We start from the raw sequence: 26,755 nt of genomic DNA, 5'->3' as shown, positions 1-26,755 counted from the left end.
AGGGCCAGCAGGGGAGAGCGGGTGGCTGGCCTGCCCCTGGGCTGTTGCTGTTGAGTGCTGGGTACTGCTTGCCTGGGGCGTGAGGCTCCATGTGTGTGACCTCCTGGGACAGGTACGCGGTCTTCGGCCTCGGCTCCAGCATGTACCCTCAGTTCTGCGCCTTTGCCCGTGACATTGACCAGAAGCTGTGCCATCTGGGGGCCTCCCAGCTTGCCCCGCTCGGCGAAGGGGACGAGCTCAGTGGGCAGGAGGATGCCTTCCGCAGCTGGGCCGTGCAGACCTTCAAGGTCAGTCCCCCTTGGCACAGACCTGATGGGCTGTACCTGCCAGGTGCTGTGGGTACTTCCCCGGGGCGGGGGGCGGGGGGCACAGCCAAGGGCCTGAGGGCCGCGACCTCTGCACTCTCAGCTGTTGCTTGACTTATCGCCATGTACTCAGCAGAGGTGCCCAGGGGATTTAGGGTGGGGCAGACATGGTCCCAAAGCCCGGCCTCCAAGTGATCCCACACCAGGAACACCAGCAAGCAATCAAACTGCCTTTGCAGTATGCACGGGATAACCCGGTAATATCAGTGTTAGCATTTGTAATGACAGCTGGAGCCACGGGGTGCCAAGCCTGGGCCTGGCTGTGTCTTCGCAATGGCCCGTCACGTGAGCATGCAGGGGAATTGGACAAGCACCTGGCTCGGTGTCCTGCCCTGATGACAACGGGTCCCCCATGATGACAGCGGTGGTGACGATGATGGCTGACGACGCCTGTCTGCCCTGTCTTCCAGGCAGCCTGTGAGACGTTTGGCATCCGAGGCAAAGAACGCATTCAGATCCCCAAACTCTACACATCCAGTGTGACCTGGGAGCCACACCACTACAGGCTCGTGCAGGACTCCCAGCCTTTGGACCTGAACAGAGGTACCCGCCTCCGTGCCCTTCCTGCCTGGGCAGGGTCCCGGAGCCTGGGGTCAAGGAGGCTACCAGGGCTCCCTCTGGACAGAGACCGCTGGCCGGGGGCTCCCAGGCGCCTCTCATGGCACTCATGAGCCTGCTGGGGGGGCTCATTCAGGAGGAAGCTGGGGAGGGTGGCAGAAAGAGGAGGGAATTGGCCTGTGTGTGCCAGGCACTATGCTGGGCTCCTTGACCACATGGGAGCCTGACCTTGAACTTGTGAGAGAGGCACAGAGAGACTGAAGTTCAGGCAGGTGAAGAAGTGGCTAACGAGTGGCCAGGTCCCGAAGGCAGCGAGTGTCGAGGTTTCTCAGAGGTGACTCCAGGGGGCGAACTCGCCTCCGTGTGCCCTGGCTACTGCACTGGGCCCTTGGGCACAGAAGTGCTGCAGGCTCAGGAGGTCCCTGACTCCAGCTGTCTTCTCCTGTGGCTTGTAAGGCACGGAGGTGTCCTGGGACTCCCCTGTTGTGGTTTCTAAACCGAATTCCCCGTACCCGGCTGCAGCACAGCTACCCTCGGTCAAAGCAGGGAAACGGCAAGGAGAAAGCTCCCATCGACACCCCGAGAGTAGGGCCCGAGTCTGAGACATGCGGAGGCCCCTCCCAAGCTCCCCCTGCCATGTCCCTGTCCCTGCCCTCACAGCCCTCAGCAGCCTGCACGCCAAGAACGTGATGACCATGCAACTCAAATCTCTACAGAATCTACAGAGTCCAAGATCCAGGTGAGAGAAGGGAGGGCTCCTCAGGGGGTCTTCCATAGGCTTTATTTTAATGAATGAAAGACCGGAGCAAGTCAGTCTTTGAAGGCTGGGGAGGGAACTCTCTGCCGACCTTGGCACTGGAGCCGGGGGGGAGGACCAGCTCTCATTGGCTGGCCCTGGTGGCCACCTGTGCTCTGACATTGGGTCCCACTGACCACGGCCAGTCGTGCAGCCTGGGAGGCTACTCCTGCCTCCCTGCGCTCTTCCACTAAAAGGAGGGGATGGCTTTTTCCTAAAGAACCTCTGTGAAAAGCGTGGGCAGGGCAAGCCATTTCCCAGCCAGGACAAGTGAGGCTTGTGGCTTATCTGTCGGTTGTGTGTACCTGTTGTGGCTTCACTCGGAAACCCTGGTCTTTGTTCTGTAAGAACGGGGTTTGTGCTTGGGGCAAGGAAGCTTTCTCGGAGGTGCCCGCATGTCTCAGGCCGGGTGCCTTCTTCAGGCAGAGCCTGGGGGCTGAGCCATCGGAGCTGGCCCCAGGCTCTCTTGAGCACCCGCACCTGAGCGTGCGCCCTGTCCTGAGCACAGGCCGGTGACCCAGGTTCACGAGCTGGGGCAGGAAAATGGAAGGAGGGCGCATTTCCTGGGGAAGCCACCCCGCCCATCAGGGAGCACTGCAGGAAATCCTGGTGACGTCACCAGAGACCTCCCTTCCCTTCCGCAGCCGAGCCACCATCCTGGTGCAGCTGTCCTGCGAGGGCAGCGCTGGCCTGAGCTACCTGCCCGGAGAGCACCTCGGGGTTTGCCCCAGCAACCAGCCGGCCCTGGTCCAAGGCATCTTGGAACGAGTAGTGGACTGCCCTGACCCCCACCAAACCGTGCGTCTGCAGATCCTGGCTGAGAGCGGTGAGCCCGTGCACAGCACCCGGGGCTGAGGGGCCCGGCCTCAGCACCAGCCCCCAGCCCCCAGCCCGCCACCCCTTTCCTCCTGTGTGCTGACAATAGTCCTATCCCTGGCCTTAGTTTCCCAGGCGGTAACGACGTTTGCAAAGGTTGTATCCCCGGAAACAGTGAGCAGAACAGCAGAGTCGGGAAGCACAGTCTGGCAGTGCCCCCACTGTCCAGGAGAGGGCGACAGAGCCTGAAATATGGGCACAAGGGGACAGAGACATCTTCATGACCATCAGGGAGAGCACACAGTAGTGCATCAGGCCTCTCCTGGCCCCAAGAAATGACATCATAATCCCTTTACCTCACGTTTATCGGGTAGCCGTGTACCGGGCACTCTGCCAGCTACTGTCCATACGTGCTCAGCACCAGCCAGATAGGTTTCGTTATTATACACATTTCATGGGAATGAAAGGCCCGCGATGTTCGGCCACCCAGCTGTTGAGTGAGGAGCCAGAGTCTGGACCCAGCTCTGCGGGCTCCAAGGTCCACGCTCTGACCCCCAGCGTACGGCCTCCTGGGAGGACTTGCCACCCACCTTGCTTTGGGTTGATCGTCTGCTCCCCCACAATGCCCACGGGACTATGGTCATGGGCTGTGCTCCAAGTGAGCAGCTGGCCCTGGAGTGTACACATCTGTGGTGGGGTTAGTCGTTGTGAGTCTGTGGTGCACCTGTGGGTGTCTTGTTGAACTTCAAGTCCAGGCCAGGGAGGGCCATGGTTGGTTCCCTGGGATCATGTCGGTGGGCTGCCTGTTAGGGGACCCTGGCAGCCCTGTCTGGGCACCACCTTCTTTCTCCTTTTGCTGCTCTTGGAGCCAGAACTTCAGGGTCTCCTCTCTCCTGCAGATGAAGGGTGGAAAGCGTCTTCCCCAGAGCCCTTGTCACCTTCTGAGAAGCCCAAATTGGGTGTTTTCTTCAACTCGACACCTTCCTGTCCTATGCAGGCAGCTACTGGGTCAGAGACAAGAGGCTGCCCCCCTGCTCACTCAGCCAAGCCCTCACCTACTTCCTGGACATCACCACGCCCCCAACCCAGCTGCTGCTCCAGAAACTTTCCCTATTGGCCACGGAAGAGGCCGAGAGACAGCGGCTGGTGACCTTGTGCCAGGTGAGTCAGGGCTGATGGGGGCGGAGAGGGTGGCGGCAGGGCAAGTCCCAGAGTAGGGCTCCCAGAGCCCAGAGCCGGCCTTTAAGCTCCTGGTGGGACCCAGCCCAGGTCACAGGCTGGTAGGAAGCAGACATCACCTGCTGCCCCATCTCTTGGACACAAAGGTGTTGAGCTGAGATCAGCTGGGTGTCTGCAGGGTGTAACCACAGTGTATGTGCTTGGAAATTAGCTATAAAGGAAACCACTGTGTCCTATCTGTGTTAGGATTCCCAAAACCTGACTCGCAGTTGGCATTTAAGAACTGTTGGAGGATGGACAGTGTGGATGAAGGGGTAAATAGATGTAGTGACCTATGGGTAGCTGAATCAATAAATTAATGAGAGTGCATTAACTCACAGGCCACTTTCTGGGCCCAAGTCTTTGCCAAATGCACTGGATGCCATCATCATTGCTGTTATGATCATTGCCAATTGTCCCGGTTCCAGCCACCTCCACTGCCATTATTCTGTGGCTTTGCTGTACTAACTTGGCCCATGTTTTCTCATTTAATTCTTACAATATCCCCACAGGGTGTGCACTTTCTTCATTTCATAAGGGCTAAGTAGCTGGGACAGGATTCCACAGCCAGTAAGGGCATCGAGCCAAGATTTCAAAGCCGGATCGGCTTTTTAGATTGTAACAAAAATCTGACCCCTGCCCATGAGTCACTGATGGTGGAATTCCCAGCACATAGCTTAGAGAAAATGCTGCCCACTGTACCCAGTGCCTCTAGAGCAGGAACTTAACTCTCCAGCTGGTGATGTCAGCACCCTGGACAGCGCCGGGTGCACCTGGTGTGCGTTCAGTGAGTGAATGAATGAGTACGCACTAGGTCCCGTCAGCCTCCCCCCAACCCAGTGGGGCAGGCTCCCCGAGGGCCTCACACTGCCCCTGGTTTCCAGCCCTCGGAGTACAACCAGTGGAAGTTCACCAACAGCCCCACATTCCTGGAGGTGCTGGAGGAGTTCCCGTCGCTGCGGCTGTCTGCTGCCTTCCTGCTGTCCCAGCTGCCCATCCTGAAGCCCCGGTACTACTCCATCAGCTCCTCCCAGGATCACACGCCCACGGAGGTCCACCTCACCGTGGCCGTGGTCACGTACCGCCCCCGAGGTGAGGCTGGGGCAGGCGCCCTGGAGAATTCCAGTTGACCAGCTAATGGTACCGGGAGGGGCAGGGAAGAGGTTGCCGTGAGCTGGATGCTCATCTGAACCCTTCGTGTGCGAGGCGCAGGGAGGCGAAGCTGCTTGTTCAAAGGGGAGAGCTGAGAGCCAGGCCCTGGTGTAGGGGGGGTCCTGGTGGTGGTATGACATCTGTGCTGTCACTGCAGGTGGCCAGGGTCCCCTGCACCACGGAGTCTGCAGCACGTGGCTCAGCAGCCTGAAGCCCCAAGACCCAGTGCCCTGCTTCGTGCGGAGGTAACCACCCTTTCCGCTGTCGCTGGGGAGGCTGGGGCCTGGGCGTTCTGGGGTGAAGGCCAGGGATCTGGGGCTTGGTACCCCTCTGGGCTCCTGGGCCCATAAAGCAGGCGTTAGGGTCCCACTGGGTCTCCCCACGCTCTGCCCTGTGGCCGGGCTCTAGCAGGAATAGCAGTGATGGGGGCGGGGGGAGTGGGGAGGGCAGCGTGCAGCGAGCTCAGCCTTCTCACAAGGATTCCAGGGGAGATGAGCAGCCCGCAGGCCCTGGGAAGTCCGCACTGAGCTCCTCGTCCTCTCGAGCCTCGCCCCACACCCAGCTCCCCAGCCCCTGGCCTGCACATGCACCCAGCCGGCAGTGTCTGAGGCGGGGGTCTCTCTCTCTCCTTCCCCTGCAGTGCCAGCGGCTTCCAGCTCCCCGAGGACCCCTCCCATCCCTGCATCCTCATTGGGCCTGGCACGGGCATCGCCCCCTTCCGCAGTTTCTGGCAGCAGCGACTCCATGACTCCGAGCACAAAGGTACGGCTTCCGGCTTCCTGGGTGGGAGTGGACACTCGGTGGCCGGCACTTGCCTGGGAGAACTGGAGGCAGGAGGAGTCATGCCACCACCCACAGGTGTTGCCTGGCCCCTCTCCAGAGTGAGGCCCATCCCCCCCAACCAGCGTGCCACAGCCTGAGGGGGCTCTGGGGGCTAGGACTGCTGGCTTCCTGCCTCCGATGTTGCAGCCATGGGGGGCAACAAGTCCCCACTTTAGACCACTGATGGGCTGAGTGGAATCTGCACTTTCGGTTGTGTGGCTGTGAACGAGGGCCTCAGTTTCCTGTCCTGTGAAATGGGGAGAGTACCAGATAAGATCCTGGCGAGAATGGAATGAGAATTCAAGTTGGGTGCTTAGAGCCGAGGCCTGCCCCCTTTGGCGGCCACCTTGGTAACTGCAGCCTGCTGGATCCCGCAGGGCTCCAGGGCGGCCGTATGATCCTGGTGTTCGGGTGTCGTCACCCAGACGAGGACCACCTGTACTGGGAGGAGTTGCTGGAGATGATGCAGAAGGGGGTGCTGAGTGGGGTGCACACAGCCTACTCGCGCCTGCCCGGCCAGCCCAAGGTAAGTGCTTGTTCCAGGCGCAGATGCGGGCTGTGCCCTGGTTCCCTGCCAGGCTTATCTCTCTCTGGTCCACTGTCTTCTCAGCTCCAGCTAGAGGCCATCGGACAGCCTCCAGGGGTCCTCCCCAGGTGGTCCAGGACCCACTCGGGTCACAGGGCAGGTGAATCCAGAGCCCAGCCCTGGGCCACACACTGCTGGGGACAGGTGGCTGAGGCCAGCTGCCTGCTGGAGCCTGGTAGGGTTGGAGGGCAGCTACTGCCCTATGAGCCTGGGGGGCTGGGACTGACTGGCTCAGGCCCATGAACCTGACCCCAGGCTCCCCTCAGACCCGACCCTGGGGCCACTGTGCATCTTGTGTGGAACACAAGAGCAGAGGGTCCCCAATTGTTCCCCAGAACCTGGGGATCCTGGGAACCCAAAGCCCTGCCTTGAATGGCAGCTGGGCCCCGGGCACGCTCTGCCCCGAGGGGCTCCCTTTTCTGGGGAGTAGGCAGATGGGCCTCGGGAAGCCGGCTCGCTGGAGGCCTCTCGGGATGTGATAAACTCGGGGGTGGTCACCCCACTTGGCGGTAAGCGCCTCGAGGCCAGGCCTGTGGCCCGCGTCCACCTCTCCAGCGGTGGCCGGACAGTTAGTGCACACGCCCTGAGCGGCTCCCTCTGCGAGCTCCCCCTGTGTGCCCTCTCCCCACGCCTGGCTGTGGCAGCAGGGCCCGGGCCCCGTGTCTCCTCTGGTTCAGGTGTACGTTCAAGACCTGCTGCGGCAGAAGCTGGCCGACGAGGTGCTGCGTGTCCTCCTGGAGGAGCCGGGCCACATCTACGTGTGCGGGGGCGTGTGCATGGCCCGGGACGTGGCCCTCGTCCTCAAGCAGCTGGTGGCTGCCAAGCTGAGCCTGAGCGAGGAGCAGGTGGAGGACTACTTCTTCCTTCTCAAGGTATGGTGGCTGTGTGCAGGCAGAGCTGCAGGCCAAGTACGCAGGCTGTGGGAGCCAGGGCCTGGGTAGAGCCAGGGAGGCAGGCCTAGGACTGCCCCCGGCCCTGAAAGAATCCTGGAGGGCTTTAAAAGACCTGGCTGTGTGTCCTGGTCTGGTTGCCAGCCGGCTGTGAGAAGTCTGTAGGCGAGTTCTATGCCTCCTTCTGGGGAATGGGAACCACATGTGCAAAGGCCCTGGGGTGCAAGCCACTCTGGCCTATCTGATGGACAGCCAAGAGATCACAGGCATTTTCCAAAATGTGTTCATTCGGTCGATAAATATTTGACATAAAAAGGTGCCGAGGCCCAGTAGCCAGGGACATGCTCACTTAAACAAGGCAAACACACTGCTTTCCCGCGAGACCTGTGCGAGTCTGTCACGTGCTGTTGTGCATCGTGACGCTTCCCAAGCCCGGGCATCTCGGAGCTCCCACCTCTGGAGCATCTTACAGGATGAGCGGCATCCCCGGGCTGCCATCCCCTCCAGGCAGCGTGGGAAGGTGTGGAGTTGGGCCACCCCATCAGGTGCAGCCTGGATGCCAAATCCAAGTGTAAACCTTCACCTGGTGCCAGGGAGGGCGCATGGCTCGTGACCACGTGGGAGAGGGAGCCGGGCTCGGGCCAGCAGGGACGTGGTGGAGGCGAGGCGGCTGGGCCAGCGGCATTGACACGTTGTCGGCTGTTTCTCTCTAGAGCCGGAAGCGCTACCACGAAGATATCTTTGGCGCGGCATTTCCCTACGAGGTGCAGAGGTCGGAGCAGCCCGGTGACACCGGGCTCTGACAGCCCACAGAGAAGCTAAAGGCATGGAATCTGAGAATGGAGCTGACTTCTGACTATCCAGGTCGCGGGGCCTGGGCAGGAGGAGGAACGTGATTGTCCCAAAGCCTCGAACATCTCCTTTCCGCACTGCCAGGGAGCAGCCTGCACTGGGTGGAGCCTCTTCTCTCCCTGGAACCCACCTTCACGTGGGTCAGAGGAGCGGGGACCTCTCTGGTCCCTACACCAGGCCTGACAAGTGATTGCTCTGCTCTGAGTGACCACCAGGGGATGCTGTCCTGCAACTGTATATGACCACCCTGTGTATAGTTATTTATGCCTCTGTATTTAAAAAAAATACTCCAATGTGTTCCCAAGGGCCTCTTGGGCCTTCCCTATATGTTTGATAGAAATATTTATATGAAATATATTTTATTCCAACCACACCTCGTGTGTGTTTTGTAGGGAAAGCTGCCCTAAGGTAGTGTTAGGTAGCTGTTGCTGGTGCCACAGCTTGGACAAAGGCTGTCCACCCAGGGTGCCCCGGCCAGTTGGTGGCTTGTCTGAAGCTAGTGTGGGGACGGGGGCAGGAGGTAGAGTTCTGTGCTGGGGGCCATGCCTCCCACTGGGTGCGTCTTGTCGGGGGGTGTGGCGAGGGGTGGGGTTCTGTGCAGGACCCCAGGTCTTTGGGGAAGGCTTTGGCTGCAGCCCTGGGGCCACCTGCTCCATCAGAGTTTGTGCAGCCACAGTGACTCCGCCCCTGGGAAGACAGGGGAGTTCTGCCTGCCGGCAGGCAACTCAACAATAAAAGGCTAGCATGTGTCATCCTCACCCACCCGAGACCCGCAGGGCCTTCTCTGGGTGTGGAGCCAGCCAGGGAGGGAGGCTGAGCTATGGAAGGAGCTGGGCTGGGAGCAAGGGGCGATCGGGCGGAAACCTGTTCCCGGCCCCAGTGTGGCCTCGGCTTCACTGGCCCCTCGCCTGCTGCTCCCCGGTCCACGGTCCCCTCCTGGAAGTGGCCACACAGATTATACATTTCTGTATAATGTTATTTATTTAAATGTGGCTTACAATACAATTGATTTATCAGTAACACTTCTAAACCTAAAATGCCTACTGATAATCATACCGCATTCCACCTCTTGACCCATTATCTCCTTCCTTAAATGAGCTCTTTAATACCTTTCCTAATCAATTCCAACCTCTTCTCAAATGAACTAAACCACGTTACTTTCTTTACTCTCATCATGCCTTTTAGCATCTTTCCTTGACATCTGTAACTTAAACAATGAACACGTGCTTCCTCCTGGACTGTGGGGAGTGACCGGTTCCACGTATGCCTGCAGCCCTCACCGCAGCCGTGTGAGGTAGCTATCAGGAGACCCACATTAGACACAAGCACTTCAGGTTGGAAAGACAGACTTGCCCAGGGACAAAGCCGGGAATCAGACAGACCTGCTGACTTTTTGCTGGGTACCAAGAAGAAAAATAAAGATTGTGGCAAACAGGAACTAGGACTCCCTGCACCCGCCTGGGAGACCAGGAGAAGCGCCTGCCTCCTGGTTTCGGATCAGTGTGGTGCACCAGCCGCAGCGGCCATTGGGGGGTGAACCAACAGAAAAGGAAGACCTTTTTCCCTGCCTCTCTCTCTCACTGTCCACTCTGCCTGTCAAAAAAAAAAAAAAAAAAAAAAAAAAAAGTCATGCAGTTTCTTGCAAAGCGTTCATAGCTACCATTAAATGAGCTATGAAGATTTTAACAGCAAAACGTGATGATATTATTTCTATGGGAAAATTCTGGAGAGCAATGGCAGTAGTAGTAGCACTACTGGAAGAGGCTGGTTCTGCCTATAAAGTATCTTGTCTAATAAAGCTAGATACACTGGATTCTCTAATCATGTGACACTACTCAAATGTGCTCTACACTTATTAATAAGCGTTCATACCTAAGTTTTTTTTTAAAGATTTATTTATTTATTTATTTGAAAGTCAGTTACACAGAGAGGAGAGGCAGGGGGGAGGGAGGGAGGGAGGTCTTCTACCCGCTGGTTCACTTCCCAGTTGGCCGAAACAGCCAGAGCTGAGCTGATCCAAAGTCAGGAACCAGGAGCCTTCTCCAGGTCGCCCACGTGGGTGCAGGGGCCCAAGGACTTGGGCCATCTTCTGCTTTCCCAGGCCATAGCAGAGAGCTGGATTGGAAGTGGAGCAGCCGGGTCTCGAACCGGCGCCCATATGGGATGCCAGCGCTTCAGGCCAGGGCATTAAGCTACTGTGCCACAGCACTGGCTGGGTAAATGATAAAGGGGTTTGTTTGGGTGCGCCCCTCATGAGGTCCAAGGTCAGGTGACCGCAGCTGGCGGTGGCCTTGGCGTCACGTGCTGAGGGGTGGGGAGCACACGTGTGTCCTCCAGGCCCCATCCCTCTCCTAACAAAGCCACCGGAGTCCAGCCCGGGGGCTCTGCCCATGACATCATCACATCCTACCCACAGCCCAAACCTCAGCCTCGGGGAGGTAGGGCGGACTTTTGGCCTGGTGGTTGGGATGTCCACAGAGTACCTGGGTTCAAGTCCCAGCCCCACTCCCAATCCCAGCTTCCAGGTGATGCCCACCCTGGAAGGAAGCAGGCAATGGCTAAGTGCTTGGGCTCCTGCCGCCCACAGGTGCCTGCATTGAGTTCCCAGCTCCTGGCTTTGGATTGGCCCAGCCCCGACCACTGGGGCCAGAGAGTGAACCTATACATGGGAACGGTCTCTCTGCCTCTCAAATCATGACGCCCCCTAGCTGGCGTGTCTCCACCCCCGAAATCCCTCCCGCTCTGGGGCAGACAAGCTGCACCTGGCACCCAGGTCCCTCGCCTAGGGCTCTTGTGCCAGGGATTCTTGCCCTGGAGGCCGGAGCCCCGAGCTGCCTCCTGATGGCCTGTGGGGTAGACGTGGGCATCCATGCTCTCTCCTCCCACTCCCTTCCAATTCCACAGACTCTACAATGTCCCCAGACACACTTAGTAAACTGTGGCCCCCTCACATTGCGCGCCAAGAAGCTTGTTTATTTTAAGGACACGGCCAAGGGGCGAGCCCACTGCTGAGAAAGTTCTGGCCCATTGCAGGCCTGCAGGAAGTCCTCAGGTGGCTTTCCTGGAGGGTGAGGGGTTGGAGCAGGTGCAAGGTGAGGCAGCAAGGCTAAAGGCCAGAGGCCGGGGAGGCCCCCGCGAGGTCGCCTATATCTGCACGTGGGTTAGCTGGATGTCGCCGGCCACCTCCAGGTTGTTGATGGCAGGCAGGTTCTTCAGGCGGTGGTTGTACTCAAACAGGTGCTGGCCGTCCACGGCCACCTTGAGGCAGTGGCTCTCACACATGATCCACACCTAGGCAGAGAGGCCGGCGTTGGCACGTGGAGACTGTCAGCCCGAGCTGCAGGCTCAGGACTCCTCCTCCAGGCCGCCTTCCTCAGGCAGCCTCACGTCTGTGTTCCAGCCACGCGGGAAGACTTGCTCCTCGCCCCGTCCCTTAGCACGTGCCAGTCCCCCAGCGAAAATGCTGCTCCCCACCGTGCTTTCTGCCCTGGGATAGCCGCTCAGGACGCCCGAGGAGGCAGCCCCCTCCTTGCGGAGTCTCTAACTGCACCCTGAGCCATTAGGGTCGGGAATGCCTGCTCGAGCCCTCTGGCACCCCTAGTGCTGCACGGTAGCCTCCGCCCTAGCCTTTTCCAGCCTGAGGGTAGTCAGGGCCAGAGGGTCACAGCCTCATCAGCCCGCAGCTGCTACCAAGGAGCAGATAAATGGCCTTGAATGAATGTGTGAATAATGACCACCCCTCATTCTTGGTTCCACCTGCCCTGGTTGGCAGTGTGCCCTCAGGGCCGGTCACCTGCACCTGAGAAGTTGTGTCCCTGGCCGCAACAGGCAGTGACAATAAAGTCACGGCAGTGTCACCCTGGAGCAGCAGCAGCTTTTGCCTCGCTCACGTCCTGAGATGCCGTCCGCACCCTCCCTCCTGTGCGCCCGGCCGCAGGTCTCACCGCCACGCTCTGGCCACGGTGGAAGGGCATTTGCCGTGGCAGCTTCCGCTCCTCGGACCCCCACGAGCCCTTGATCTGGGTGTTGCGGACCACGGCGTTCTCGTTGAAGCGTGGGTTCAGGTGGAACGCGATGTCACTCCCGGAGCGCAGGTTGATGTGGAACCTGGGGTGGGCGGGCCACAGAGATTCTCTCTGCCCACTGGACTCAGGGCCAGCCACCCCCTCAGCCTGTCTGGAGGCAGGGGGATGGCCAGAATGACCTCGGAGGGCCCGTCTCCTCCCTGCCAGCCCGGGCACCCCTGGCTTACTGCTGAGCACTGGGCAGGATGGTGCCCGTCACGATGATGGACTTGGATGGGTACAGCCCTCCCGGGATGCCGGTGAAGAAAGGCATGGGCTGCGGGCAGGAGGGCACAGGTCAGCCAGCTGGCCGCCGGAGGGGCGTCTGTATGGGCCCCTGTGCCGGGCCGGCCGCATCCTGCGTCCTGGCGGATTAGCCCCCAGGACGGCCAGCCAGGGTTCCCCAAGGGAAGGGGCTAACACTGCCGCAAAAAGAACTTGGGACAGAAACCAAGGGACTCCAGGGGGACAAGGGAAGGCCACGGCGTCTGCTCGGCCGCAGGGCAACTTTCAAGTGGAAAGCTGCGTTCGGCATCTTCTAGTTGCCCTGGCTGCTTTATTTAGCACATGTTCAGCTCAATACAGAACTTCGTTCAATTAGGCAAGGTCGGAGGGTCACCCCAGCTGCCCTCCCTGCCCCCCAGAACACTTACATAGGTAGGGTTGGGGTACAGCATGGGTGGGATTCCAGGATTCTGTTGGAGAGAGACCAGGAAACTCAACGTGGGAGCACAGACATGCGTTCCCTAGAGGAGCTGCTCTGGCGGGAGCCGGGGGTCCTCCTGGCCACCTTCCTGGTCGCGTTAGCCATCCTGGGACTCCCAGACCCCATCACAGTCACCTGCCCTTCCACCCTCGTCCAGACCCCCACCTGGCGTGTACAGCAGGAGGGGGACAGGAAGAGCTTGTCTGAGACCAGTAGTGTCCCCCGCACCGAGGGCCAGGAAGCGCCTCTGTGGGTTCTGGGGCCCAGGTTCCCTGCTGGCCTCCAGGGCGCCTGCCTCTTCACCCCTGGGGAACCCACTGCATGCTGCAGGCTGTTCCGTCCTGAGCCGAGGGCCCATCTGCTGTCCCCATCCTCCTTGCTACATTGTTGTCCCCCTGGCCCCAGGGCTCCAGCAGGCAGCTCTTGCTGAAGCCGGATGCTGTGGGGCATCTTTAGACTTACTGGGAACATCTGTCCAGGGACACTCTGAGCCGTGGGCATCACCACTGGAGTCTGGCAGAAAGAAACATGCAGCGTGAGGACCACCAGGGGGCGCCACATGACAGCACTCCCTGGGGTCCTGCAGGATGGAGAGAGGGCTTTCCTCTCTCCAGGCCCTGAGGGAGGGCAGTGACTTCCTGGACAAGAAGTATGGCTGTGCTTGTGGCCTCTGACCCATCTTTCCTCTGCAGGCCAGCTTCTCTGAGCTCAGCAGGGAGGAGAAGTCAATGTGAGACCTCAAGCAGGGGCTTAAGCAATTCAAGATCAAGTTCAAGGACCAGCCAACCACCCCCCTCCCAATGCCCAGCTCCCTCCCACCAGCATCCTGCAGACCAGGCTAGTGGTCAGGGACTCTGGCCTCCCCAACCCATCCTCCCCATGGGAGAGGACAATGCCTGGGTCTTCCTGCTCCCTGTTGACCCACAGGTGACAGGACCGGCCAAGAGCCAAGACTTACGACAGGGGCAAAGTTGGCAGAGCTGAAGCCTGGAGGCTGAAAGGGGTGAGAAAAATCAAAACAGTTGTTATTGTGGGTGCCATGTGAGGTCTAGAAGCAAAGTCGGAGCTATTGGGCACGCTGCCTCCTGCCCACCCCCGCCCCCAGGTGCAGCAGGGACCAGGCGGGGGAGGGGGAGGCAGAAGATTCTCATTGGTTTCTCCTGGGAGAGAGGAGAGCGTGCCTGACTCGGGCCACAGCGCTCCTCTGAGCGCCCAGGGCAACATCACGGCTTCCGGGGACAGGTTCTGAGCGCCCAGGGCAACATCACGGCTTCCGGGGACAGGTTCTCCCCGCCGGCGGCAGCCAGCGACTCCCGAAGGCCTGGTAAGTGCTCTTTCCAGCCCGTTTCGCTGGGGAGGCGGCGAGGTTCAGAAAGCTTCAGCAAGCTGCCCGAGCTAGCCGGGCTGTGAGTGATCCAATTCCAAATGGGGCCCTGAGCTATCTGATTCTACTTGCCTCAGCCTCTGTGCCCCCGAGGCCAGGGCCAGCGCTGGGCTGCCCTGCCAAGGTGCCCAGGAGCTCAGCCAGTGTTGAGGCAGGTGCCGTGCTGGGAACGAGCCAGGCCGTGGGCTGGCTCAGTGGATGAAGCTCCCCTTTCCCAGCCCCCACCGCTTGAGTGGCCAAGGAGGGCTGCTTGCCATCCCCTCCCGGATCCTGGCGTGCCCAGCAGGCTGCTCTCGCCTTGGCTGAGCTCCCATTCTGTTTGTCCATTCCCGGCTGTGTGAAAGACCTTCCACACTGAGCCACTGAGTCCCTACTGTCTGTCAGGCACTGGGCAAAGTGCTGGGGACACAGACATGAACAAGCCACAGTCCCAGCCCTCCGAGGACGTAGGGAAGGTGGAGGCGGGCTGACGGAGACAGACAGGTAAACACGGCCATACGTGCGGTTATGGGGGCACAGAGGGGAACATTGAGCAATCTCTGGGTGGGGACAAGTCCCCAGAGGAGCAACACTCAACATGGCATGGAAGGGCACTTGGGAGCTTGCAGTGGGCAGAGTGGGGACAGCGGTGCCACAGCATGTGCAGGGGTGCTGAAGCCGGGAGTGGAAAGGGTGAGGGTGGGTAGGATTCTGGAAGTCTTGCTGGGGACCTGGGGCTTCCGTTAGAAGGGTTTGGGGATTTTAAAATTTTTAAGCAGGGGTTAGGGCTGGCAATGTGGAGCAGTGGGGGCAAGCAGCCGCCTGCTTCACGACCATCACATATTGGAGTGCCAGTTCGAGTCCTGGCTGCTCTACTTCCCATCCAGCGCCCTGCTAACGTGCCTGGGAAAGCAGCGGAGGATGGCCCAAGTACTTGGGTCCCTGCACCCACACGGGAGACCTGGATGGGGTTCCAGACTCCTGCTTTTGGCCTGACCCAGCCCTGGCCATTGCAGCCATTTGGGGAATGAACCAGGGATAGAAGATCTCTCTCTGTCTCTCCCTTTCTCTAATTCTGCCTTTCAAATAAATCTTGACCGAATTCCTTGTAAGACTTTTAAGCAGAGGGGAGGACATGAGCAGACATGTGCCCAGCGGGGTCTCCGTGGCAGTGGTGGGTGTCGGGGCAGTGGGGAGCCTACCACAGTGACAGTCGTGAGGAACTGGTGGCCAGGCCGGAGGCAATGGCTTTGGGGAGGAAGCTTCCTGCTTATGTACCTGGAAGGCAGGGGTGATAACTCAAGTACTCAGGTCCCTGCCACCCACGTGGGAGACCAGGGTGGATTCCAGGCTCCTGGTACCGGCCTGGCCCAGGCCTGGCTGTTGTGGGCATTGGGGGAGTGAACTAGCGCATCGGAGATCCCTCTCTGTCTCTCTTTGGGTGTGTCTCTTTCTCTGTCTCTCTCCCTTTCCAAATAAACTAAAGGTAAATCAATAAATGTCTAAAGGAAGCATCCGGCAAGGATGAGAGAGCCCTTAGGTGGGTGGGACGAAGCCCACCGGTGTTGGCTGGCCATGGGCTGCGCCAGCCACTCAGCCCTCCGTCCTTTCTGCTCAGCCTCCCACGGCCTCCATGTTCAACTCACTCTTGCTTTGCGCCCCTTGCACTTGTGTGGGAAACGCATTGGCTGGGAGGATGGCCTCGTGAAGGCTGGCTGGCCGGGGGCCACACGGGTGCTCTGTTAAAGACAAAAGGTGCCGTGCAGAGGAGAGAAGCGTTAGTAGAGCCACGGAGGGGCAGAAAGCAGGGGTAGGATGTGTGTGGGGGTGGAAAGTAGGCAGGCAGGGGGAGCTGAGGACCACACGGGGGCAGAGGGAGCAGGTTAGGCTGCAGTGAGTGATGGGGGTTGGCCATCTACCTCCCCTCCCCTTTTCTCTCTCTCTTGCCTTCTCTCTCACTCTCTCCCTCCCTCCCTGCTCCTCAGGGAAGAGACTCGGGGAGGGAGAGACTATGGGAGATGAGGACAGAGCCTGTATTTGCGGAGGACCTGCTGTGTGCTCTGCTCCCCTCAAGGAACCCACTCGGAACCACAAGTGGCCACAGCAGCAGCCGCCTGGTGCCCAGTGGGAATGTGAACCCCCCAGCCGGTAGCCTTCCTAGTTCTCACACAGGGTCTCCTGACCCTTCGGATGTCAGCAACATATTTAGAAAACATGAAGGCACAGAGAGGGTCAGGCAGATGCTAGGTGGGCCCAGGGGGCCACGTGTGACCTGACACGTGTGGTCTCTGCAGGTGGCAGTCACTGTACTCATCCCAAAGATGAGGAAGCCTAGACGGGAAGAGGTGAAGTCGAGCCACTAAGACCGAACAGACGACAGGAATGGCAGAGCCAGGAATTTCAGCTGCCTTTAGCTTGGTTCCCAAGCCTGGGTTCTTTCCCCAAACACCTGGCCTCTTAACTGGGGTAGAAATAGCAGGGGCCAGAGAACAGAGTGGCTATGGAGCCCGGGAGACCAGGGCGGAGATAGGACTCAGCAGCAGGGACAGAGGAGGAGAGCTGCTGTGTCCCCGGAGCCACCAGGAGAGGCGATGAGCCGGGCCCTGCACCCCAGCACCCTGGACAGGTTCCAGCTGGACGGTCTGACCTTGAAGGTGATGTAGAACAGCTGCACAGAGCCAGCGACAGAGATGGCGTTCACGCTGCTGAAGGGCACCCGGTGTGCGTACTGCACAAAGAAGGAACCATTCACTGTCACCTGCCGCAGAGAGTGTGCACCGTCAGCAAGGAGGCCCTGGCCTCTGCAAGTCCATCCCCGAGCGTGGTCTGCGAGCCCACCCTCTCCTGGGAGGTGGCGGCAGCCTTTGGCGCTGTGCCAACCTCAGGAGTGGGTGTCAGCCCCGAGGGGCACCCATCTGCTTTGCCGCCTGTCTCTGGCACCTGGCTCTTAGTTCTTATGGTTGGTTGTCTGTTGCAAGGTTTGTGCTTGTGGATTATTTAAACACACATAAAAATATTCACAGAGGAGCTGTGACCCCTGGGGGCGAGTAGAATGGATGGGAGGGCCCCAGACAAGCAAGGACGTGGACACTCCACCCACTCCCCGCGCCGGCAGAGACAACTTGGCGTGACTGACGAGTGGCCCAAGGACTGGAACCTGGGTGAAGTTTGAAACAACATTGCTGGTAAGTAGATGTTACTAGGAACCTGGACTGGAGAAATGGCTACTGCTAATTAACCTGACCTTAAAAAAGGCACCATGGGACTGGTGCTGTGGCCGAGCCTGTTAAGCTGCCACCTGTGATGCTGGCATCACATATGGACACTGGTTCAAGTCCCAGCTGCTCCACTCCTGATCCAGCTCCCTGCTAATGCACCTGGGAAAGCAGCCCCCACTTGGGAGACCTGGATGGAGTCCCAGGCTCCTGGTTTTGGCCTGGCCCAGCTTTGGCTAACGTGGCCATTTGTGGAGTGAACTAGTGGATGGAAAATCTCTCTTTCCTTGTGTCACTCTGCCTTTCAAATAAATTAATCTTTTTGTTTGTTTGTTTAAGTGAACCCAGACCAAAAAGCATGGTGATGAATCTCAGGTGTGGCTGCAGAGTGCAGGAAGTAGCAGGTGCACCTGTAGGTCCAGGTGAAAGTACATGAGGAGACCAGCCAGCCTTTGGCAGCACCCTCCCAGGAGATGCTCATGGTGTCTATACAGGCTGCTGCCCTGCCCTGACCTCAAGGAGTGTGAAGACTCAAAGGCCCTGCCCAGAGCCGGCAGGGCTGGAGGGGCAGGGAGCTGGGCGCAGGGGCGAGAAGGTGTGCTCACCTGGAAATGTGAGCTCTGCACCAGGATGCACAGCTCGAACGGCGCCCCCTTCTGGAAGGGCATGTGCATCTTCCTCTCCTCCACGCCCCAGTTGCCTTTCTGCTTGGTATTGCAGACCACGTATCCACCCTCTTGGAAGCGCGGGTTGAAGTGGAAGGCAATGTCGTTCTCACTGAAGCCAGTCTGTAAATTCACTGCAAACCTAGGCCAAGAGAGACCAGAGTCCTCCTGTGGCCTGGCGCACTGCCAGGGAGAGGGAAGCCTCGCGCCTGGGACAGCCTGCGTTCCCCTCCTTTTTGCTTGCCTAATGGTTTTTGTGCAATGACTGCTTTTTTGCTCTCCTCGCATGATTTTCTCAGAATGAGTGGAAAATGGATAAGGCGGAGTGCTGGCACCAGCAACAGGAAGCACGGGGGTTAGAAATGATTACGAGGTGGCGGGCACCAGCGCACCTGGGAGAGGGCCTGTGGCTCTACCCGCACACTCGCCAGAGGCCGACCCGAGCCTGCTGAAGTGGGAAGGAGGAGAACCAGTTTACAGACGGAGGGAGATGATGGGAATGGCAGTTGTCTGGCTGGGCGCCGGCTCTGCCTAGGTCCCTCCCCCACTGGGGGCTGGTGCTTGTTCTGGGGAACCCCTTTGGTGTGGACGTGGTGGCCCTGATGTCAGATCCCTGCTCTGTGCTGTCTGTCATCTGGGAAGACCCCTGAGCCACAAGACCCTTCAGTTGCTCCACCCACAAAGGGGGAGGTCCTTCAGGGATGGCTAGACCAGGTCGTGCAGACAAAGTCCCCAGTGCGAGTCAAGGTTCAGTCCCATCCCTCTCCTCAGGGGGCCCCTCCTGTCCCAACGTCCTTGGGCACAGGTGGAGCCCTAAGAGAGAGAATGAAGACAACAACAGGGCCTGCACAGCTGTTCCGCCTTTCCCTGGGCCTTTCCCGCTCCTATCCCAAAACCAAGTTCCAGCTGAGGCTCTCCTCCAAGGCGTCTCTGCCGCCTGCGGCCTTCGCTGAGCTCCGCGTGCAGCTTCCCTGGGTCGCTGCGGTCTCCCCAGCCGACACCCGGAGCTGCAGCGCAGGGCTCTTGTTCCTGTCGCCTGCATTCCCCCCACAGCCTCAGCACTGTGCCCAGCCCCGAGGCGGCCACGGCTGAGGGAGGCGTCGGAAGTCCGGGAGTGCAGAGCCCTGGGGGTGGCATGGAGGGGCTCCCGAGAGTGCCGATGCCCCTCGTGAGCAGGTGGCAGGAGCAGCGTGGCTGAGACCCAGGCCGGAGTGCAGCGGTGGCCCTCAGGTGGATGCCAATCCAACCAGGTGAGGGCCACGTACCCGCAGGTGCCTCTGCAGAGACAGGCCAGGGGCCCCAACAGCCCCTGAAAAAGCCAGGGAGCCCTTCCCCGTACCCAGACAGCCCACTGGGGAGAGATGGGGGACAACAGTACTGACAAGATGACGGGATCTGAATCAGCGAATATTTCCCAGGAAGGGCCTTGAAACCAAAAGAGACCGCGATACTTTAGCCGGGAACTTGAACACGTTAACAGAGTGCAGGCTCCAGAGACGAGAGCAGTTACAGCAAGCCAGGTGGCTTCTGGGTTTGCTCCCCTGGCCTGTGCTGTGCAAAGCTCAAGCCTGGACCCCAGCTCTGGCCTCTGGGCCATTCTGTGTCCCTCCTTAGACTGGGACTGGGGAGCCCTGGGGGTCCCCTTAGCCCTGGAGCCTGTCGGTGGCACTGTACAGTGATGCTGGGTGGTGTGGGCAGGTGCAGGAGAGATGGGAGGTTGCTGGGTGAACCCCACACCCAGACACGGTGGCTGCTCAGGGCCAGGCTGCAGACAAAGGTCACTTGCGTCATGTACCTGCTGGCGCTGGGGTGAACACACCCATTGATAGTGATCTGAAGCCCGTCCTCCAGGCCTCCTTGGATCTCCCCGGTAAAGGGCACAGCCTGCAAGAGGAAGGGTGGGGGTGTCAATCAGCTGGCGCTGGCCTCGGGGACAGGGCTGTGCTAGGGTCTGAGGAGTGGCTGTGAATGGGGCAGATGGTGAGGAGGGGATAAGACAGGGCTGCAGCTCACGGGGGAGTCTGAGATGAGTGGTAGGTGCACTGCGGGACCCCTGGTGGGGAGGGACTTGCAGGCCTGGCAGCAGCACGCAACAGGCCTGACCTAGCGCCCTGGGGTGAGCTCCCAGCAAAAGCCCAGGGCCCTGGCCAGGATGTAGGAGATCCAAGGGCCCAGGGGCCCCGGCAACGTATTCTGGAGGGTAATCCTCCCACTGCCCTGCCGGCCCTCGGGCCAGGCACCCTCACTCCACCACGGGAAGATGGCGCCAGGCCCCCAAGTGGAGCCTGTGCCCAGACGCCCTCCACAGCAGGGCAGCCCCTCTGGGCTCCTGCTCCCTGGCCCCCTGGGCCCTCCGCAGCCCCGTTCTCTCCCTAGAGCTCTTTAAACAGCAGTGGGTCATGGGGAGGTGTCGTGTTAGCCAGGAGACTCCAGGTTTGAGTCCCCCCGCCTGTTGCCTCAGTTTCCTCACCTGTAAACAGGAGTAAACCTACCCCCTGCCTCTGCATGTGATTGTCTGATGATCTGGGGTGGGGGGGTCTGTGAATGAGACTGGAGCACAGCAGGTGCCTCTCTGCCCCCGGCTCCCCCCAAACCCTCAGTGTTTCGGAGCAAAATTCCCAAATCGGTTACTTCCCATCTTTCTGTAAACTTTTTTTTTTTTTTTTAAATTAGAGAGAGAGAGAGAGTGTGTGTGTGTGTGTGTGTGTTCGTTCCCAGCCACCCTAAATGCCTACAATAGCCAGAGCCGGGCCAGGTCTCCCCATGGGTGGCAGGGGCTCACGTCGTGGGCCAACTTCTGCCTCCCTGGCTGGGCATTGGCAAAAAGCTGTATCAGAAGCAGAGCAGCCAGAGCTCTGAGGTGGAATGTGGGTGCCCCAAGTGGCAGTTATCCTGCTGACCACAGCACCTGTCAAAACAGTTCTGAAATCCATGCAAATGAGGCGTTGTCCAAAAATTTCATGAAAAAAAAATGCACATTTTAAAAACCTGGGGCCTTTGTGGAGGTGTAATGGGTAATGCCTCCGCCTGTGCCACTGGCATCCTGATACAGGCACCAGTTTGTGAGTCGGCTGCTGCACTTCCAATCCAGCTCAGGGTGGAGCAAGTATTTAGGCCCCTGCCACGCATGTGGGAGACCCGGAAGAAACTGCTGGCTCCCAGCTTTGGCCTGGCACAATGCTGACTCTTGTGGCCACCGAGGGAGTGAAGCAGCAGATCCGAGAGAAGATCTCTGTGCTGTGTGTGTGTGTCTCTCTCTTTGTAATTCTGACTTTCAAATAAATAAGTAAATCTTAAAAAAAAAAAAAAGCAATTTGTGGATTTCAAAATTGTTTGCTTTAAAATAAACTTTTTTTTTTTCTCTCTCTCTCTGGGAGGGAGGGGGAGAGAGAGAGAGCGAGTGAGCCAGGGAGCGAGTGTGCTCCCATCCGCTGTTTACTTTCCAAATGCCCACAATGACCAGGGTTGGGTCAAGGTGAAGCCGGGAGGGGGAACTCCATCCAGGCCCGTCATGTGCTGGCAGGGACCCAAGCACTTCCACCATCCCCGCTGCCTCCCAGGGTCTGCACTGGCAGGAAGCTGGAGTCAGGAGCCAGAGCTGGGAACTGAACCCAGCATTCCAATATGGAACACGGGCATCTTTACCACCAGGCCAAACTCCTGCCCCACTTTATCATTTTTTTTAAAGATTATTTATTTGAAAGGCAGAGGTGCAGAGGCACAGAGAGAGAGAGAGAGAGAGAGAAAGAGATCTTCCATCCTCTGGGTCACTCCCCAGATGGCCACAATAGCCAAAGCTGCGCTGATCTGAAGCCAGGAGCCGGGAGACTCCTCACACATGGGTGTAGGGGCCCAAGTACTTGGGCCATCTTCTACTGCTTTCCCAGGCTATAGCAGAGAGCTGGATCAGAAGTGGAGCAGCTGGGACTTGAACTGGTGCCCACAGAGGATGCCAGCACTGCAGGCAGCAGCTTTAACCATTACACCACAGCACTGGCCCCAAGATTTTAATTTATCTTAAATAATGTCCTCCAATTCTGAAAGGCAAGATTATTTGAAATTGAAGCTAGGGACTGGCATTGTGATGTTGTGGGTAAAGCCTGTGGTGCTGGCATCCCCTATAGGCCTGGGTTCAAGATCCAGCTGCTCTACTTCTGATCCTGTGTTCTGTTAATGGTCTAGGAAAAGCAGCAGAAAATGGCCCAAGTGCTTGGGCCCCTGCACCCACATGAGAGACCAGGAAGAAGCTTCTGGCTCCTGGGTTTGGCCTGGCCATCAGCCATCTGGGGAGTGAACCAACAATGGAAGATCTCTGTCTCTCTGTCTCTCTCTCTTCCTCTCTCTCTCTGTAAATTTGACTTCCAAATAAATAAATAAATCTCATTTAAAAAAAGAAATTGAGGCTAATCCTATAAACAAGATGATTTTTTGGCATTAAAATAGCGAAGGATTGAAAAGACCCTGAAAGTCCACAAACAGGAAAAAGGTGGAAGAATTTATGCAATTTCCATACAGCAGAATCTATCTTAAAAGAAAAAGAGGGCCTGACATTGCTGTGCGGCAGGTTAAGCTACTGCCTGTGACCCCAGCATCCCATATCGGAACATGGGTTTGAGCCTTGGCTGCTCCAGTGCCAATCCAGGCCCTCCTAATGTACCTGGGAAAGCAGTGGAAGATGGCCCAGGAGTTCCAGGCTCCTAGCTTTGTGCTGCCAGCTCTGGCTGTTGTAGCTATTCGGGGAGTAAACTAGTAGATAGAAGATGTATCTTGGGCTGGCGCCGTGGCTTAACAGGCTAATCCTCCGCCTTGCGGCGCTGGCACACCAGGTTCTAGTCCCAGTTGGGGCGCCGGATTCTGTCCCGGTTGCCCCTCTTCCAGGCCAGCTCTCTGCTGTGGCCTGGGAAGGCAGTGGAGGATGGCCCAAGTGCTTGGGCCCTGCACCCCATGGGAGACCAGGAGAAGCACCTGGCTCCTGCCTTCGGATCAGCGCGGTGTGCCTGCCGCAGCGCGCTGGCCGCGGTGGCCATTGGAGGGTGAACCAACAGAAAAGGAAGACCTTTCTCTCTGTCTCTCTCTCTCACTATCCACTCTGCCTGTCAAAAAAATAAATTTAAAAAAAAAAAAGAAGATGGATCTCTCTCTCTCTCTCTCTTTCTCTCTTACTTTGCCTTTCAAATAAGTAAAATAAATCTCTTTTTTTTTTAAAAAAAAAAAAAAAAAGGAGGAAGTACTTTGAGCACCGAGTGGGGATGGTGCCATTGTATACACAGCGGGTGGAGGAGGGCCGAGTACAGGAATGTTTGTATTTGCAGACAGTGTCTCTGGAGGAACTGACGCCGGCAGACTGCTCCGAGGGCTCCAGGCTTCCCGGACACGCAAGCATGCTAACCTGTGAGGACGCCACCTTTCCCGCAGAGGGGACTTCAGCAGGTGCGGTTAAATTAAGCATCTGGAGCCAAGAACGCCGTGCTGGGTTCCTCAGGCTGCCCGAGGTAACCACAAGATCTGTGTGAGAGCGAGGATCCGGTCCGAGCTGGCGGCGACCGAGCGAGGCCCGCAGGTGGCTGTGGGAGCTGGGCGGGTGAGGACGCAGACTTCCCGCTGCCACCAGCAGAAGGAGATAAGGCGGGCACGCGGGACCTCCAGAAATGTAAAGAACCAGTTTGTCGCCATCCCCACCCCCACTGGTGGCCTCCTGTGGGATTCCATCCCGCCTGTGAGTGCCAGCGAGGGGTCGCAGCGGGGGCCCGAGTGGTCACAGCGGGGTGTGTGTGTGTGTGTGTGTGTGTGTCTGGGACCTGGATGGAGTTTTGCAGCAAGCTTGTGATTCACAGCAAGGGGGTCTCTGGGACCCGGATGGAGTTTTGCAGCAAGCCTGCGATTGCACAGGCCCCGGGTGGCAGTGGCTTGTGATTGCACAGTGGTCTGTGTTCCACTTCCCTCCCTGGATCCGCCACAGGGCGGTGTTCGGGACAAGGTTAGATGAGACCAACGCGGAAAGCCCCTGGCGCTGGTCGGCCGCCAGAGAGGCTCTCTGAAGCAGTCCCTCTGTGGGGTCAGAGTGGACTGCCCGCTCCAGGCTGTGCCTGCAGGCTGGGGTCCTTGCCCTGCTCTTCCCACACAGGGGCCCGGAAAGCGAGGTGAGGGCCCCCAGGCCAGGGTGTGGGCAGCCCCCTCCTGCACGTGGCATCATGGGGCGGGGGCGGGGGGGTGGTGGGCTCAGCCTGGCTGGCCAGGGCTGGCCCGGGAGCTGAAGCCCTGCTGCTGGCCGCCTTCTGGGCCTGCGCGACCTCACCCCCGCCACTGCCTGGGTCACGGCACGAAGAGCATCAGTGACTTACCCAGACCACACTGTTGCGTCTCAGGAGGAAGCACAGAACATCCTTGTTTCTGTCACCCACACCCCCGCGGGTCCCATCCAGACTGCCGTGACCACTTCCCTCTGGCCCTCTCTGGACACCTCACAGGGTGCGGGTGACCGCTCGGCAGAGGGCAGCCGCGTGACCTACAAACCTCCTTCAGAGGAAGCCCGGCTCCCGGGGCCCTGGGGAATGACAGCCCTCCCTGGGGGCAGGGGCCAAGTACGCCACTGGGTGGGGTTCGGCTGTTGGCCTTGTGGGAACTCTGCTCCCCATGGGAGGTCTTTTCCTTCTGGTTTCACTAATTTTGCTTCGGAATCCCAAGAAGGAAAAGCAGATGCCAGTCCCCAGAGTAAGCAGGTGCCAGGTCCTGGGAGAACCGGGGAGCGGGCGCGAGGCCCAGGTGGTACTTCTGACCTGGAGGCTCCCCTGGTGGGGCCGGCAGCCTGTGCCAGTTTCTCCCCAGGCACTTCGCACAGGTCCCACCTCTGGAGCCCTCACAGGGTGGCTGAACAGGCAGCGGTGACGGCAAACAGGAGGGAGCCTCAGCCACCCCCAGTGCCTGCTGTGGCACACACGCCCACCTGCTCTGGCCCTTCGAGAAGCTCTTGGTCGAGGCCGGGAGGGACCCTCCTGTAGGCCTGGCCCGAGCACAGGACCACAGGAGGCTCCAGGCCTGGGGCTGCCTCTCTCTGCCTCCCCCCTGCCATCGCTCCATCCCCGGCATCCCCTCTTCTGAGGGGTGAATCAAGGCACTGCCTTTGCTGCTGCTGACCCTCGGGGCACATTGGCCCATGACCTCACCTGTCTGAGTCTCAGTTTTTCCATGTATGAAGGAGAAAATAAACCTTAGAGGGTTTAGAGCAGGCCACCTGCCGACCGAGCCGGCGAACAAGGCAGCCGGGTACCCACACTGCCAGGACAGCCCCACACCCTCAGTTCTGAGACACCCTGGACCCCGCCTCGCCAGGCAGACTCCAGCTTACCCCCACCCCTGGGCACAGACGCCTCCTGGGGAGGTTTTTCTGCTGTTCCCAGACTCCTAATAACACCAAGTCCCACCCCCCCAACACACACAAAGTGCCTACTGTGTGCTAGACACGGTCCCCATGTGCCAGGTCTGCCGCCCCACTTCATCCTTACACCAGCCTTGCGAGGTGAGCTCCAGTCTTGTCCCCATTCTATAGATGTGGACGCTGAGGCCCAGAGAGGAAAAACTATCTTGTCTAAGGCCTCTTGCCTGGCCAGTGGCTGGCCCCAGGCAGGCTGTCTCCAAAGCTAGTGCCCCCAGTGCCATGACAGGCTGCTGTCCCCCCAGGAGCCGCCTTTAAAAACTGTCACCATCTAATACCTCCCGACCCTCACGATGGCGGGCAGCTCAGCACAGACCCGCCTGGGACCATGGCTGCAGCCCCAGAACTCACCGGATACAAGAAGGGAGGCTGGGGGCGTTGGAATGCCATCATGTCCTCACCAGCACTGGGCCACTGCTGCCGTTCACACCAAGCCGAGAGGTCCTTTGCTCAGGGAAGGACCGAGTAGGGAAATAGAAACTAAAGTAGTTTGGCAGTTAGCCAATAGGGAGGAGCCAGGGGCAGGGGGACCAGTGTCGGGGAAGGAGAGCTGGACAAGGCTGGACTCACCCCAGACAGGTCACCTGGGGTTTGCACAGGCTCAAAGTGCAGTGACATCATTGCTCTGCCCGCGATGGGCTTTGCCTGGGGATGTGGGTGGGGCAGGTGGCTTCTACCACTTCACACACAGGGGCCGTGCTGGAGGCCATGCAGCCAATCAGTGGCCGCCTGAGCTGAGGACTCTCAGGCTCTCCAAGCAGCTAGCATCCCTTTTACGTTCCTATTCCTGTGCAAACACATAATTATGCAGGAAGACGTGTTTTACAAGAAAAAACATCAGGGAAGACCTCTGCCCCGCTGCAACTCTGCCTTTCAGATAAATAAGTCTTTAAGAAAGATAAGAAAAACATCACAATGGAGATTTTTTTTTTTTTAAAAAGTATTTGTTTGAAAGTCTGAGTGAGAGAGGGAGAGGGAGAGAGAGGAAGAGAGAGGGGGAGAGAGAGGGAGAGAGAGAGAGTGATTGATTGATTCCATTTGCCTGGTTCACTCCCCAAATGGTCGCAATGGCCAGTGCTGGGCCAGGCCAAAGCCAGGAGTTTGATCTGGGTCTCCCCTGTGCGTGGCAGGGGCCTAAGCACTCTGCTACTTTTCCTAATCCATTAGCAGGGAACTGGATCAGAAGTGGACCGGAACCGGTGCCCATATGGGATGCTAGCATCCGAGGTGGTGGTTATGGCACAACACCGGCCCT

At 58.8% G+C, this 26,755-nt stretch overlaps 2 protein-coding genes across 8 annotated transcripts in view; one reads left to right on the top strand and one right to left on the bottom strand.

Annotated features, from left to right (window-relative positions):
• NOS2 (nitric oxide synthase 2) overlaps window positions 1-8,418 on the top strand; it is a 110,059-nt gene extending 101,641 nt beyond the window's left edge. For all 6 annotated transcript variants that reach the window (XM_062215610.1, XM_062215607.1, XM_062215606.1 and 3 more), the window contains 11 exons: window positions 113-287; window positions 776-908; window positions 1,584-1,662; window positions 2,364-2,545; window positions 3,533-3,696; window positions 4,638-4,845; window positions 5,063-5,150; window positions 5,546-5,667; window positions 6,105-6,253; window positions 6,991-7,185; window positions 7,917-8,418. In XM_062215610.1, coding sequence (XP_062071594.1) covers window positions 113-287; window positions 776-908; window positions 1,584-1,662; window positions 2,364-2,545; window positions 3,533-3,696; window positions 4,638-4,845; window positions 5,063-5,150; window positions 5,546-5,667; window positions 6,105-6,253; window positions 6,991-7,185; window positions 7,917-8,006 — 1,585 coding nt within the window. In that variant the 3' untranslated portion in view covers window positions 8,007-8,418. The remainder of the gene's footprint in view (window positions 1-112; window positions 288-775; window positions 909-1,583; window positions 1,663-2,363; window positions 2,546-3,532; window positions 3,697-4,637; window positions 4,846-5,062; window positions 5,151-5,545; window positions 5,668-6,104; window positions 6,254-6,990; window positions 7,186-7,916) is intronic.
• A 1,557-nt stretch (window positions 8,419-9,975) lies between these two features.
• LGALS9 (galectin 9) lies at window positions 9,976-26,048 on the bottom strand. 2 transcript variants are annotated; one of them, XM_062216858.1, is made up of 11 exons: window positions 25,852-26,048; window positions 19,864-19,952; window positions 18,009-18,210; window positions 16,836-16,946; window positions 15,835-15,927; window positions 13,784-13,819; window positions 13,288-13,338; window positions 12,773-12,814; window positions 12,308-12,396; window positions 12,000-12,162; window positions 9,976-11,346 (listed from the first exon to the last, which is right to left on the bottom strand). In XM_062216858.1, the coding sequence occupies exons 1-11, from the start codon at window positions 25,891-25,893 to the stop codon at window positions 11,200-11,202; spliced, it is 1,065 nt and encodes a 354-aa protein (XP_062072842.1). In that variant the 5' UTR covers window positions 25,894-26,048; the 3' UTR covers window positions 9,976-11,199. The 2 variants fall into 2 exon arrangements, with proteins under 2 accessions (XP_062072842.1, XP_062072841.1); XM_062216857.1 differs by lacking the exon at window positions 15,835-15,927 and having other exon boundaries at window positions 25,852-26,041.
• Window positions 26,049-26,755: the final 707 nt, after the last annotated feature.

Source organism: Lepus europaeus, chromosome 18 (assembly GCF_033115175.1).
Source record: "Lepus europaeus isolate LE1 chromosome 18, mLepTim1.pri, whole genome shotgun sequence".
In the NCBI taxonomy this organism is placed as follows: Eukaryota; Metazoa; Chordata; class Mammalia; order Lagomorpha; family Leporidae; genus Lepus; species Lepus europaeus.
Note: the sequence above shows the minus strand (reverse complement) of the source record. Positions and strands in the feature narration are given on the sequence as shown.

Excerpts from the sequence above, each read along its gene's own strand:
- LGALS9 (XM_062216858.1), bottom strand. The coding sequence starts at position 25,893 with ATGATGGCATTCCAACGCCCCCAGCCTCCCTTCTTGTATCCG. Across the intron at positions 18,211-19,863 it reads GTTCACCCCAGCGCCAGCAG|GTTTGCAGTGAATTTACAGA; the intron begins GTACATGACGCA and ends CTCTTGGCCTAG. Across the intron at positions 12,163-12,307 it reads ATCCTGCCCAGTGCTCAGCA|GTTCCACATCAACCTGCGCT; the intron begins GTAAGCCAGGGG and ends CGCCCACCCCAG.